The sequence below is a fragment of the Eptesicus fuscus genome, chromosome 17 (genome assembly GCF_027574615.1).
Source record: "Eptesicus fuscus isolate TK198812 chromosome 17, DD_ASM_mEF_20220401, whole genome shotgun sequence".
Taxonomy (NCBI): domain Eukaryota; kingdom Metazoa; phylum Chordata; class Mammalia; order Chiroptera; family Vespertilionidae; genus Eptesicus; species Eptesicus fuscus.
The window spans coordinates 51751771-51766536 of NC_072489.1; the positions used below are offsets into that span (position 1 = coordinate 51751771).

Below are 14766 nucleotides of genomic sequence, written 5' to 3' on the forward strand. Positions count from 1 at the left end.
TAGAGGCATGGCTAGTTTATCTCACTTGATAAACATGAGGGCAAAAAGAAACCGAAGGCTCCCTTGCGACCTCTTACCAAAGGAAATACAGTTTGTTATCCTATTTTATGAAACACTAGAGGCTCGATGCACGAAATTCTTGCACTCAGGGGGGTCCCTAAGCCTGGCCTGTGCCCTCTCACAGTCCGGAAGTTCTCGGGGGATGTCAGACTGGTAGCTTAGGCCCGCTCCCCGGGGGAGTCAGACATCCTTAAGGCTGCTGCAGAGGTGGGAGAGGCTCTTGCCACCACCGCTGTGCTCGCCAGCCATGAGCCCAGCTTCTGGCTGAGCAGCGCTCCCCCTGTGAAAGCACACTGACCACCGGGGGGCAGCTCCTGCATTGAGCTTCTGCCCCCTGGTGGTCAGTGCATGTCATGGCGACTGGCCGTTCTGCCATTCGGTCGATTTGCATATTAGCCTTTTCTTATATAGGATAGGGTGACTATACGCCTTCTAAGGTATGCAAGATGCTGATGCTCACAATAGGATATAAAATTAAAAAGTACAGCTGAATTCTAATTCTGAAACTATATGTTCTTACATTCATGTATTTGTTTATAAATTATTCACATAGAAAAAGGTCAAAATGGTAACAATGTTGTTCCCAGATGGCAAAACTATGCTGTCAGCCTTCTAGTTCCAGCTCTGTCCCTGAAAGTCTCTTTGAACCAGAATGAGACACTTCACTTTTCTAGGCCTATGACAAAGGAGGGGCCTGCAGGCTGTAAAAGTTCCACGCAGACCTAATGCCCTGTCACCAGGCGTGGTTCAGTGGTTGAGCATCGACCTATGAACCAGGAGGTCATGTTTCAATTCCCAGTCATGGTCAGGGCACATGCCCAGGTTGCACAGAAACCAATCAATGATTATCTCTCATCATTGATGTTTCTCTTTCTCTCCCTCTCCCTTCCTCTCTGAAATCAATAAAAATATTTTTTAAAAAGTAAAAAAAAAAAAGAGCAAGGTTCAGCAAACATTCATATAGCATTCTTCCCTTCTATGACCTGTTGCCAATTCAAATGCCTTTAGGGTCCAGACAGGTAATGCAAATGAGACTCTGGGGTTTAAAAAGGACATGGGGAACTAGAGGGGAGATTTCCTTACCAAAGAGTCCTAACAGTTCTAAATATCTTAATCACTGGGTAGGACCAACAAAACACACCCTCTGGCAGCCAGGTCAGCCTCTAAGATAAAGGTGATTCATGTAGTAACCACAGTTTTCTCGGGAACTTGACTACAATGATGAGAGAATGGGGGAGGTTCAAGTTCAAGCCACTTCTTGTTCGTGGATTCCCACTCTATAATGATGTCATATATTTATAAAGGTTATCTCACCCAATATTCTGGCAACTAGCAATCTATTGCCTGGAACTTCTGAATAGCTCAGCCCTGTAAGAATTCAGGGAGAAGCTTTTGAGCCATCGGAAAATTAAATTTGTTATTTATGAATTGGTTTTGTTCTGGCCTCGCCTATGAATTGCTTTCACTGCACATTTGTTCTTTGGGAACTGGCAGCCCAGGGGTAGTGTATGTGGCTTTACATGGAGTTTTTTTCTGGGGTTGCCCTTTCACTGCCTTTATGGGGGTTAAAGGGAGTGATAGCAAGCAGTAGCGACTGCCCCCCATACGCACCTCGCTCACAAGCTTGTTCACGCTCTGAGCCCGCTTCAGAACCAAGTTGTCCTGGGCCGGGAGGGAGTGGTACTGAGCAGCACCTTTCATCCTGTTGAAGTCCTGCCTGTATTTTATCTGAAAGACACACACAAAGAGGGTCCCGAGTTGCTGTCTTCATGCTCCATGGCAGAACTTACCCTCAAATTACCCCACGCTTAATGTCAACATTCACTTCACAGAATTTCCTGAAGGACAAATTTCATATGGGTTTTTTTTTTTTTCTCTCCATACAACCCACATGCCACTGTATTAAAATAATTAAACATCCCTTTTGTATGAAAATGTTATTGGCCCGGGTTACTTTTATTTGGTGCACTGTCAGTACTTCTTTATGGAAAGTGCCTCACTTTCTAACCCTAGAAATACTCAATGAATTTTCTGTCTATGTAATGTAACTGTAAACTGAAATAAACAGGATTACGTTTGTAAATAAAAACAAGAAGAATTTCACTAAAAAAAAGTTACTGGCCCTTTTCACACTTCGCACTCTAATTCTGCATAAAAAAAGGTGTAGTCCCCAACCCGGTCTGCCCTAGGTTTCAACATCATTTCTCATCTTGTCTGCTGAGGAGGGGCAGAGAGATGAATGTGTCTTTCTATTTCCCCTCGGGGTCAAAGTGCACTGCTCTGGGTAAATGGGTTTAATAACTGAATAGTAACTGAGTAATGGAGAAGGGCAAAAGGGTGTGAACTGAATGCCTGGCTTCCAATTACAGACCAAGTTCAAGTTGGTGCCTTAGTTCTACACAGTGTGTGTGTCACTTTACCAAGTTTAATTATAGCCTGTCTCTCAAGGACCGCCAACTGGCCAACCTTCTGCAAATAAAAATCATTTTATCACCTGGTTACACCCAGTCTGATAATCATAGGACTTTTCTAATCAGCTATTAAAAGTGCTCAATTTCTAGATGGGTTATTTTGCAATGAGTGTCCTAGCCCCAGTATATCTGGCTGGGCCAGCATTTGCACTGGCTTTCAGCTGACCTAAAGTGAGGTATGCCATTTGTCCAAATCCATCTCCTTTGAAGCAGATACGTGGGACCAAACAGTCGGAACAAAAGCAGTGGATGCCAGAAATCTGGATAGAAATTGAGGGCTAACATTCTACTTTGGCTCCGCTCTAATAAATGTATCCGTGTGTAGGTTTCAGTAAGCACAGCCTTCGGTCTCACTTCTCCTCTGCTTCTGGGGATCTGCGGGTGGTCCCAACGTGGTACTTACATCACTAGCGAGTTCGTGGGCTTTCTTGGCGTTCTGATAAGCTGGGGTGATCATGGCGGGGAAGCTGCCCTTCCCTCTGTGCTCCTCATCGTCCTCCAAGTAACCCTGCCGGGTTGATCAAAAACTTCCATCAGTAACGTCCCCCTCCCTGCATGGGTGGGGCATGAGCAATGATCTTTCCTAGACTCTGTTCCCACTGAGGCCCGTCCACATTGGACATTCCAGTGATCTCCCCAGGAGTGGTACCACGTGGTGGTTAAGGCAGCAGACTGGGGAGTGAGCGCCACTTCCTGGGGCCCAGTACCCAGTCCGCACTAAGTAAACGGTGACTATTCTCATCACCATCATAGTCATTTCCTCCACATAAGTCAAGACACTCTCCCAGTCTCCCAGGCCCATGGATAATGGAAAATTCCTTTCTGAGTGGATGCCAGGAAAGCCCTCCTGTCTTCCAGGAGCTCTGAATGCTACCTTTCTCAGGCCCCCATTTAGAACAAAATCATTTTTGCCAAATACGGATTTTTTAAAAAGTTGTCCTGAACCTTCTCCACAACATATTTAAAACATGAAATCAATAAAAAAAAGTATTCTCACTGAGTTTAAAGCACTCAGAGACCATTTAACTAACTTATTGTGGAATTTCATAAAATGGCCTTTTTAATTCAAAACCAAATATTTTTGCTCAGGCAGACATTTGCAATGGAGCCGCAAACTATCTTCACATGATTGTACCCACACATGGGCAACTTGTTTCTCTGAGGAAGAGAATAAAGTTATTTGTTATCTTTTATAAATTATGTTGAATGAGTCATTTATGTTGTAGAGTCTACCTACTGCCAAAATTTCACACAACTGCCCAATTAAGAAGAAAATCTTAACTAAACTCATGGAATGTACTCTTCCAGTACACACAATTGGTCTTCCAATGTTCTTTACTTACAGCAGTGAAAAAATAATGTCCTCTTTCTCGAACCCTATGACACCCATCTAGTACCAGGAAATAGGGATGTGCAAATAAAAAGGTTGAGGTGACAATTACAAAATATTGTAATTGTCACCTCAACCTTTTTACACCCTCTCAAGTACAGTTCACTTAAGAAGTAAAACTGGGAAAAAGGTTTGCATTCTCTGGAATGTTGCTTTACCTAGCAACCCAGATAAGAAACTCCACTTTCTATGAAAATGAGCCCTGCTGCTAAGTAATTTTTCAAGACACGTATTTTGCTCCCCTTTGTGCTTATTCAATAGTGGGTTCAAAGTAGCCAGTCCTGCCCTGGCCGGTGTGGCTCAGTTGGTTGGGTCAATTACAATGGATCAATTGTATGATAAGTCAATCACCAAAAGGTTGCCGGTTCGATTCCCAGTCAGGGCACATGCCTGGGTTGCAGGCTGGATCCCCGGTAGGAGACATGCATGAGGCAGCCGATCACAATGATGTTTCTCTCTCTCTCCCCTCTCCCTTCCTCTCTTCTCTCTTTTAAAATAAATAAAAATATATTTTTTAAAAGTAGCCAGTCTTAGTCCTTGAGACCATTCTACAGGGAATAGATGAGAACGCTGTATTCTTGGCAAACCACCATCTTGATATAGGTCTTTCATTTTTTATTTTTTTTAAAGTGGGGGGTGCTTGGAATCTGTTTTCCTAAGTGGTTCAAGATGACCCCTATGTAATTGCTTGCCCCCTACTTTGTGGCTTGGAAAATCCACCTTTCATAAATAGAGCAAAGACACGCCATGGCCCAACCTCTGATGAAATGGCCATGGGCTGTGTCCCAGGCTACATAACTGACCATCACCAAGGGCCGTTCTCCCAGAAAGTCATTTTATCACATACCTGACCACACTGGTCCACATAGTCCCTCGCTAATGTGGCCTCGGCTGCCGTGGCTGAGCCAGCCATTCCCTTCATTTCTCTTTGATATTGTTGATGGTACCTCACCTGTTTGAAGGGAAAGGACAAAACCCAGTGGATTCAGCCTCCTATGCACAGAGGCCAGAAGTATAAACCTAAATGGCTGTGGAATGTTCTTTTTATGTTTGGGTCCCGGGAGTGTGCTTGGACATAAAGTGGCAGATTGTAGTGAAGTTGATGGACAACCACAAAGAAAAGCTACTTTTTGGATCCACAGCACATGCAAAAGGAGACAGGAAGTTGGACTTGTCAGGCCCAGGTAACTTCCTGTTTCCTCCCCTAGCAGGACACCATTGCTGGGGACACTCACATCACTCGCCAGCTCATTGGCCCTTTTGGCTATCTGATAAGCAGGTGTGATCATAGCAGGAAAACTGCCTTTGCCTCTCTGCTGTTCATAGTCCTCAGTGTAGATCACCTGGAAAACGAAAACAAACTTTGAATCGCATGTCACCATCCCGCTATCTACCAGGCAATCAGGGTGGGAAGCCTTGCTAAGGGCTCCTGGAACACCCCGCAATCCCCTATTCACAGCTGTTATGTCACAGCTGTTATAGCTGGATGGGCCCTGTGCATCTTATTTACCTTCTTATTCCCAATACTTGGCACAGTGCCTGGCACATGAGACTCTATGTAGAATTCAACAGGTGTGTGTGCAGCACCTGGTGTGGGCCAGGTGAAGGGCTGGGCAGAGGAATACGGCTTCTGCCTTTGAGGAGCTGCCAGTCAAGTCTGGGAGACAAGAGAGGCTTCTCAACCCAAGGCAAATAGAAGCCACTTGTTCAGCTGAACCTGAACTTGTGTTTAAGCTTCCCACTCAGAACAAGAGTGAGTTCTTGGTCTTATCCTATGGAGCAACTAGACTATGAAAAGTGGTAGAAATTCTTTAGAAGTTGTGGTCTATAATTTTCAGTGACAAGGAGAGAATACAAAATGAATTCTTTCAGATTCATCAGGGACGTCTGATTTGTCATTAATACTATTCTCAAGTTTTCTCTCTAAACATGAGTTTTCACAAGATCTATGTGAGCTGACTTATCTGATCCGACCATACTTGACCTTAGGAAGTTCTCCCTGTTCCCTGTGTAGGACTGACATGCCTCCCACATTCCCCCTCCCTCCTTCTCCAAGTAAGGAAAGAATGGGGAGACATAAATGAGAATCACTGAGTCTCCACCTTCATCATTTCTTACATCATTTTGAAGCTGTCCCCCAGCCCTGGCCCGTAGCAGCTCAGGAGTGTCCGCCACTGTGGTGAACCTGGAGACTCGCTCATCGTGCCCTCTCTTGTATTCCACCTGAGGAGACAGTAGAGGGTCAAGGTCATACTCACTGGCCTTTGTGAAAACCTCTCCTTGGAGCTCTCCAGAAGTTACACCTTGGGGCTACTGTGAACACACACCTGGGGTGAGTCTGTATGGCTTGCTACATGAGCTCCACTTCAAAAAGCAATGATGCTAATAGGAAAAGTCCAAGAGAGTACCAAGCACTGCTAAACATTAACAAATGCTAACTCATTTCATCACCCTATTTTGCATAAAAGTAGCTGAGGCATAGAGAGGTTAAGTAATTTGCTCATGGTCACACAGCCAGCGAGAGAGCCAGGATTCAAATTCCAGCATTCTGGCTCCAAAATCTGAGGTCTTAACCAGCAAGCTATGCTATTCTTCAGGAGGGTCTGCTATCCGCTTAATAAGAACCAGTGTCTCTCATTGCTAAAGTGACCTCAAGAACTTATTTGGCCCAGTTTTTGGGTGAGACACATGGTCTTCTCTCCATTTGATGGATGCGGCCCAATCATGGCACAGAGGATAACTGACAGGGGAGAGACAAGAACACAGTTGTCTCCATAACACCACACTAATGGTGCCTTCTGTCCAAAAGCACTGTCTCATTGAATGTTATCTGAATCCTGGGGGTACACTAATAACAGAAATTAGCATTAATTAATAGTGACTAAGCACGAACACACTCACTTGGCTGGCCAGCTGGCTGGCTCTCTTGGCCCTTTGATAAGCAGGCGTGATCATGGCTGGGAAGCTCCCCTTGCCCCTCTGTTGCTCATAGTCTTCTGTGTACTCCTGCTGGTCAGAACCAAGGTCAGCATGAGAACCAATATGATTTTGGATGAGAACTAATAAAATGGCAATAGCAAGCATCATCAGAACCAATGCAACTGGATTTATAAAATACCTGGAAAATAATTCAGCCACCTGGAATGAATCCAAAAATGTTATTCATATTTAGGGAACTATTATTCATAAATGAATCACACCTTCAAATAATATTCCCCAGGTAAAAAACTTTCCCTCTTCCATGATGACATCATATTATGTGGAACCTGACACACCTCAATGAGTATTTCTTTTTATTAAATATATTTTATTGATTTTTTTACAGAGAGGAAGGGAGAGGGATAGAGAGTTAGAAACATCAATGAGAGAGAAACATCGATCAGCTGCCTCCGGCACACCCACCCCCCCCCCCGGGGATGTGCCTGCAACCAAGATACATGCCCTTGACCAGAATCGAACCTGGGACCTTTCAGTCCGCAGGCCGACGCTCTATCCACTGAGCCAAACCGGCTTCGGCGTATTTCTTTGATTCAAAGGCATGTATGACAATAGATCCATTAATATGCAGGAGACTTCCCTTAACTTGTCCACTAGAGATAGTTCTACAGCAAGCATGTCAAACTCAAAGGCTAACAGGTGCCAAATAAACAAGGTTTAAGTTTATGTGGGCCTCAATAAAACAAAAGCTTCAATTTTCATAGAAACATATGTTTATTTCAATAGAGACATGCTGAATAGAAAGGGCTGAAATAAATGAGTAATCGTTAACATAAAATAATAGAACATTTTAATAAAAATTAACATTTTTTCTTGAACATTAACTTATCAGACACTGAATAACTGCACAAATTAATAAGCGTAACACAAATAAACCTGTTTGTGTTTTTTTTGTTCTCCAAAAGCGAAATATTTCCTGCTGCGCACACCAAACAAGACTAGACTGACATAATTAGTCAGTACAAGACTAATGATGTGGCAATTGGCTGCTAAAATATTCACTGCTAGTATTAGTGGAGAGAAATGGTGCGCTTGCACGTAAGGTGTGTGAGGGAAATGAATACAACACCATTATAGTCATCAGTCATTAGCGAACGTTGTAGCTCATTATTAATAATTATGTATAACAGGATATTGTAAAAATTAAGTCACGAAATTTTTATTAAAATGTTTCTTACATACCGTTATATTGGCTGGGATGCAAAAGCATTCGTTGTGGGCCGCATGTGGCCCGCGGGCCGGAAGTCTGACATGCTTGTAACAGCTTTGGGAGTAAAATGTTGGCTACTTTTTCCTCCTTGCTTTTTTAGTATCTCTACTGATTAGATTTCCTAATGAGACACAGAAACTTAGCAGTTGTGTTTCTATTGTTTCCCTTCCATTCGATAAAGGAAAAGTCACTGAAGACTAACCATCGTTTCCAAAGTGATTTCTTCCAAGGGCAGGTGCCCGGGTGTGCGGGGAGGACGGGAAGGGATTCTGTGCAAATCGTTAAGGATCTCCACCATCTGGGCTACCACTGCCTTTTTCACACGAAAACCTGCTAAAGTGAGGTCTCTCTTGCCGTGCTGGCGGTCAGAAACCTAAGCTGGGCCCTCAGGGCTGTTCCTTCTGGAGGCTCTCGGGGAGAACCTGTTTCCTGGCCTTTTCCAGCTTCCAGACGCTGCCAGCATTCCTTGGCTTCTGGCTGCCAAGGGCCTTGACCTCTGCTTTTGTGGTCATGTCACCTCTTCTCTGACTCCGACCCTCCTGCCTTCCTCCATATAAGGACCCAAGTGATTACACTGCAGCCACCCTAATAATCCAGGATAATCTTCCCATCTCAAAAGCCTTAAGTTATTCACATCCACAAAGTCCCTTTGGACATGTAACATAGACACAGGTTCCAGTTATTAGGACATGGGGATCTTTGGGGGAGGGGCCAGTACTCTGTCTACCACACTTTAAAATAAAGGAGCATTCAAACGGATGGCTAAAATAATTTCTAGGGCCCTTACCTCACCAAGAGACTTTCGAGCCTCAACCATCCTTACGATTTCAGGGTCTGGCAGAGCTCCTGGGCACCAAGCATTCCCTTCCCCGTATCCAGTCCAATAGGGTCTCTAAAAAGGAAACACACAAATGCATACAAACACCCCTCACACGCATTTGGTAAGTAAGATTCCCCCTCCCAGCCCCACCCTCCCAGCAATGCTCACATACATCGTCAACATCAGAGAGAAGTTCTCTAAAAACTACACTCTCCTAATGGTATATGGCAGGTCTCAGCTAAGCAAAATGTTCATTTTTTACAAACTAAAAAAAATAACCTAATGTCCTAAGCCATTGAACTTATATCATAGAAGAGTTCTAAAGGTAAGTGGGCAGTTGGATTTACAAACTGGATAAAAGGAACCTAACTGAATTTGTCATTCTGTTCCGTTTCCAAACCCATTCGTAACTCACCTCGTTCACCAATGGCCGCTCATTAGATGTAGTTGCCCCGTCCTTGGATTCCATGTCCCACTGAAACACCGATTTAAACCTTCCACCATCCTCTTGCTCATCAACCTACCAATGAAGATGTTGTCAGTAATGTTTCCATCGGGAAAAAAGAAAAGAAATAATCTACAGCTGAATTGGGAGGATTTCCCTAAGTCTCAACTGCGCCACATCTTCCCTGCACCACAACACACAGTGCTGTCCGTCTCCTCGTGGTTTCAGCTGTTCCACCAGATGGGCAGCATGTAGAGAGCACCTGCTGTGTGCAAAGCTCACTTCAGTGGTGCAACTACAAGGACTTCAAGTCTCCATGAGCTTATCACACAAGAAGAATTCAGGTTAAATTAACCTCAGTAAACACTAGACATCAGAGTAGCAATTCTCAACTTTAGTTTGTGCAACAGTTACCCAGGGAGCTTGTAAAAATGCTGGCTCCCCAAATTCAAGTAGGTGTTCTCTTATGTTTTATAATTTTACCCTTAGTATCTGGATCCATAGTTAATCTTTAGTTAATCTTTGTGCATCAATGTGAGGTAGGTAACAAGGTTCGTTTTTTTCCCATGCACATATCCAATCCCTCCCTCACCATTTATTTAAAGATCGTTCTTGCTACACTGAATTGCAGTGGTGCCGGTGTTGTAATTCGAGTGACCATACATGAGAAGTTCTATTTCCGGGCCTTGGATTATATGCTACGGGTCTATTTGTTCTTATGCCAATACGACACTGAGTTGATTACTACTACTTTTGTTGCAAGTCTTGGAATCTGGTAACCTAAGTCCTGCAATTTTGTTTTTCACGATTTCTTGGCCATCCTAGAATTTCTGTATGTTCATATCAATTTCAAAATTAGTTAATACATTTCCATGAACAAAACCTAGGATTTGGGGGTTGCATTGAATGTATAGATCAATTCGGGAGTATGACATCTCAACAATATCTTTGTGACCATAAAATAGGCAAAGATTTCTTAATGAGAACGTAAAAAGGGCTAACCATAAAAGAAAAAATCCAAAGGTTTTAGGTCTAAACCCAAGTATCATAATTTATGAGGTTTAAAATGGGACCCCCAACCTTCAATATTAACAAGCTAAAGTTTAACCATTAATTTTGTAGATGAGAAAAGGTCAGGGGAAAGAAGTGAACTCACTAAAATTGTTCAGTGGGTTGTCAGAGCCAGGGATAGAACCCAGGGAATCTAGTTCCTCATCAAGGCACTCTCCACCATTGCCTTTCTCGGCTTGATAATGCAGCTCCAATGTGTGTATTTTAAAGCATATAAATTGAGAGGTTTCACATGCTTTCCCCCTTGGATTTAAGAAGCTACCATGAACGCTGCATAACGAAGGCAGCGTTGCTTGTGCACTGCAGGGTATTCAGCAGCATAGCTGATCTCTGTCCACCAGATGTCCCCCTCCCGGTTGTGATCATCAAAAAGGACACCATCAAATGTCCCCTGGAGGGTAAATTGCTCTCCTTGAGAGCCATTGACTTAAGGAATCATAACCACATCTTTTCGGTCCCCCTCCCACAGCACAAATCCCACACTGAGGAGTGTCTATCCCCAGAGACCTTCCACCAGATTCAGGATTATTCTGAGGAAGCAGGAAGAAGTGTGTGTGGGGAGGGAGGGGGAGAAGGCCTACATGCTACTCGTGGGTTAGGAAGCTCTAAGGGCTAACGTTCATTCTCTGGATAGAAAAGAACCTAGATGTTTCATTCTTCTACAAATTTCATTCACATCTACCAAACAGGGAGTTCTGTCTTAATACTTACTTAATTTTTTTAATTACTTTATTGATTAAGGTATCACATATTTGTCCTCAACCCCCTTACTTATTTTTAAAATAATCACGTAGATGCCCTTAGACATCAAGAGATGAAAACAAAATCCTGAAGGAATTAGCCTTCTCAGTAATCTAAGATTGCTTGTGACTTCTTAAGGCTCGTGAATCCTCAGAAATCAATGATAAATGAATAACAATCTGAGCCTCCATTCCCTCACCAGTAGAATAGGATAATAATAGCATTTAATTTATTGGACTACAATGTACATTAAATGAATTAAGCAAAAATGTACAGTAAATGCTATATAAGCTTGTTAAAAAAAAACAAGTCAAAATTAGTGCAAAGTACTTCGCAAAATAGGCAATCTTGACGGTACGCATAGCGAAACACGCGATAAGGCTAAGGCTGATCTAATACACGTGTTTTTTTTTAGAGGAGTGTGGCCTGAGCAGGCAGGAGAGTCAGTAGAAAATGAGGTAACATTAGGAAGGAAGGTTTCTAGAGCGCTTTCCCTCTAATGTGTAATTTTCTAATTTTAGAAAGCTACTAGCTCTACCCCAAAGAACTTCTTGTGGGGCATGGGGTGGGGGGGGGGGTGAGAAGTTAAATGATTCATCCTTTTAATAAATTCAAGTGTTCAATCAATAGCTGGTTATTTGACAAAACTCCACTGTTGTTTTTTCAAAAGAGGCTGGTTGATCAACGTGGTCTCTTTGTCCACCCAAATATCACATCTAAATAAAAATATCTTTGACCTACTGCTACCCTAGGGGAAAGAGAGGCTGCAAATAATCTTGAGCACTATTGAGTTCGGAGAGATTTAAAATGGTCGTACTAGAGGTTCTTAATTTATCTATACCAAAAGACTTATGGGGGAAACAAAGGAAAGGATTTTGTAACATTTTCCAACTATAAAAACGTTGTTTTATGTATCAGGCTCCTGGTATATACAGGGCCTATTGTATGAAGTGTCATCAATGTGTCCAAAGCTGGCAGACCAGAAAGATTACTCTGGATACAAGCACCTCAGATATTCAAGCGCAATTATCCTGGATACTGGCCCCTATACTGTCGTAGGACCAATAGCAATATTTGTCACTTACATGCGTGTATATGTGGAGAAAATGGGCAAGTTCACATTGAGACACATACTTGAAAACTGAATAGGCGTCTGAGCGAAGAAACTTTCTTTAAAGGCTGTTTTGAAATTCAGAAGTAAGTAACTTACCCCATGGAGGTCTCCTGGAGACTTCCTCCTGTTTACATTTAATGGCGTCTGATAGACACTCGTGAAAGTGTTGATCTTGGGGTTGTGACTACAAAAAACAGGTATAAAGTCAAATTGGAAATGTACTTTCTCCAAGATGATGGAGTGACTTATCTCAAAGGCACCGTCGTTTTTTAAAAGTAATAAACAGAAAACTTAATAATTCATGATTTTCCAGACAGCAAGTCTTAAAGAAAATGAATAAATAAAACAACTTCAATATATGTAACTTAAAGACTAAATATAACTGGAAATGATCACTTAAAAACTTTCTGAACAAATACAAAAGGATTCTGAAATTACTTAAAAGAAAAACTGTTAAAGCTCTATATGCATATACTGTATCATGGCAATTATATTGTTTTGAACAATATTTAATAGTCTGACATGGGGTTGTAGCAGGTAGATTTTATCTTACTTGTAAGAAGAAATATGAAACTTTCCACTTTTTATTTACTGCATGAAGTCCTGCCTTAAGTTTCATCAGTGATTGTGAGTAAAAACCTTTGAGAAGACATTTCTTGGACTTACCCCTGGGGTGCGTGATTTTTGAACCTCTGATTGGCTACTCGTTAAAAAATAAAAATAAACAAAACTCAAAGAGGTGTTGGGGAGGGCCATCGAACACTTACGCGTGACAGTATGGCTTTTTCTGGTGACTCACAAAGTTATTAACAGACAGCATCATCTTGCAAACTTCACAGTGAAAACACGCTTTGTGCCATATCTAGAAATCACATAGAAAAGATTTACCAAAATAGCCCTTTTTTCAGACTCAGGATTCTTATATATTTCAGGGTTAGAAAAAAAAAAAAGAGCTTTAGGCATAAAACGGTGATTTAAAAACACACAGCTACAGTATGTTATGTAAATGAGTGACATTTTCTGAGACAATATAGAAGACATAGCTAGAACGGGGTAGAACTGCAAAAGGGTGAGAAATACATCTTTTTTGGGTGGTTCAAAAGAATCCACATGTCCCTACGTGAGAAGATAAAGTTCCCACGTTTGTGATTCTTCCCAAAGCCCAAGCAACGTCTACTGACCTGATCTAAGCAGCTGATCTTCTCAGCGGGGTACACTCCATAGCCACATCTAGAGCAAGCCTGCACATTCATCCTGACTTCCCCGGGGAGGCGACAGAGGCAGGTAACAGGCAAGGAATCCAAGGAGAAGCCTCGGTCTGGTCCTTCAAGTCTTGCAAATCCCGACCGCTATTCAACTCTGGGGCACCGTGATTGTTCAGAACCCAACTTCCACTTTCCTTTGCTGACCTTCTAGTTCGAAGTCAGCAGCTGGATGGCTTTTAAAGCTGCCACTTGCTCAAGGGGCTATTTTGGCCACGCGCTCAACACGCATGCGTCTGGCAAACGAGGTAGAGGTATTTCTAGCTGACATGCTTCTCTAAATAGAAAAATGAACTCACAACGGCATCATGTTTGTGTGGATGACCAAATCCTGGGGCATGAGTAGGCAGCATGGAGTCGTTTCTCGCTAGCTGTGATCATAGCCCAAGAAAAGAACCCCAGAGAAAGCGACACAACCCTCCCCCGGCGATCAAATTGGAAAGGCTTGCTCTGTGAACAGGGTGACTAAAGCAGAAAGAGGCCAGCTCCCCAAAATATAGGAAATAAAAAGCAGGACTGATTCACGCCACGGTAGGGGTAAAAGCCGTACGTGAATCTTAGCTTTATGTATTAAAAATATTGGCAACTGGTTAAGATATGAATCTGTGTTGAGCTTCTGCTAGAATGCAAAAATAAGAACAAAGGAGAAGCTCGGTGCTTTGGCCTCGGGTATGTTATTGTGCCAAAAAGGCCTGCTTATTTCCTCACCCCCAGGCCTGGAGGGGGGCAGCTTGAAGGAAAACTCTCCCTGGCTTTGTGAAGCCCCTCATTGCCCCTAAACGTTACCCTAAAATGGACCTTCTAGAAACAGTTTTAAAAAGATGGGCACCTTGCCCGGCTGGAGTGGCTCAGTGGTTGACAGTGGACCCATGAAACAGGAGGTCACGGTTCGATTCCTGGTCAGGGCACATGCCTGGGTTGTGGGCTCGATCCCCAGGACGCAGCCAAGCAATGATTCTCTCTCACCATCGATGTTTCTATCTCTCTCTCTCCCTTTCCCTTCCTCTCTGAAAATCAATAAAAAATATATATTTAAAAAAAAGAAAAAAAGATGGCGCCCAACCTGATATAACCTTACCCTGTTTTAAATTCTTCATAGCAGTTACCCCCACCTGACATCTTAAATACTGTGCCTCTACTTTTTAAAATTATCTGTCTCCTTTCATCAAAACAGGATCCTTGGTC

General features: G+C 42.8%; 1 protein-coding gene across 1 annotated transcript in view; it reads right to left on the reverse strand.

Annotated features, from left to right (window-relative positions):
- The window catches only part of NRAP (nebulin related anchoring protein), a 63439-nt gene extending 49779 nt beyond the window's left edge, over window positions 1–13660 (reverse strand). The window contains exons 1-11 of the mRNA XM_008144321.3: window positions 13501–13660; window positions 13087–13181; window positions 12416–12503; window positions 9364–9468; window positions 8916–9020; window positions 6823–6927; window positions 6040–6144; window positions 5157–5264; window positions 4769–4873; window positions 2935–3039; window positions 1672–1788 (exon numbers count right to left, since the gene is read on the reverse strand). Of these exons, the coding sequence (XP_008142543.2) occupies window positions 1672–1788; window positions 2935–3039; window positions 4769–4873; window positions 5157–5264; window positions 6040–6144; window positions 6823–6927; window positions 8916–9020; window positions 9364–9468; window positions 12416–12503; window positions 13087–13181; window positions 13501–13572 (1110 nt within the window). The 5' untranslated portion in view covers window positions 13573–13660. The remainder of the gene's footprint in view (window positions 1–1671; window positions 1789–2934; window positions 3040–4768; window positions 4874–5156; window positions 5265–6039; window positions 6145–6822; window positions 6928–8915; window positions 9021–9363; window positions 9469–12415; window positions 12504–13086; window positions 13182–13500) is intronic.
- Window positions 13661–14766: the final 1106 nt, after the last annotated feature.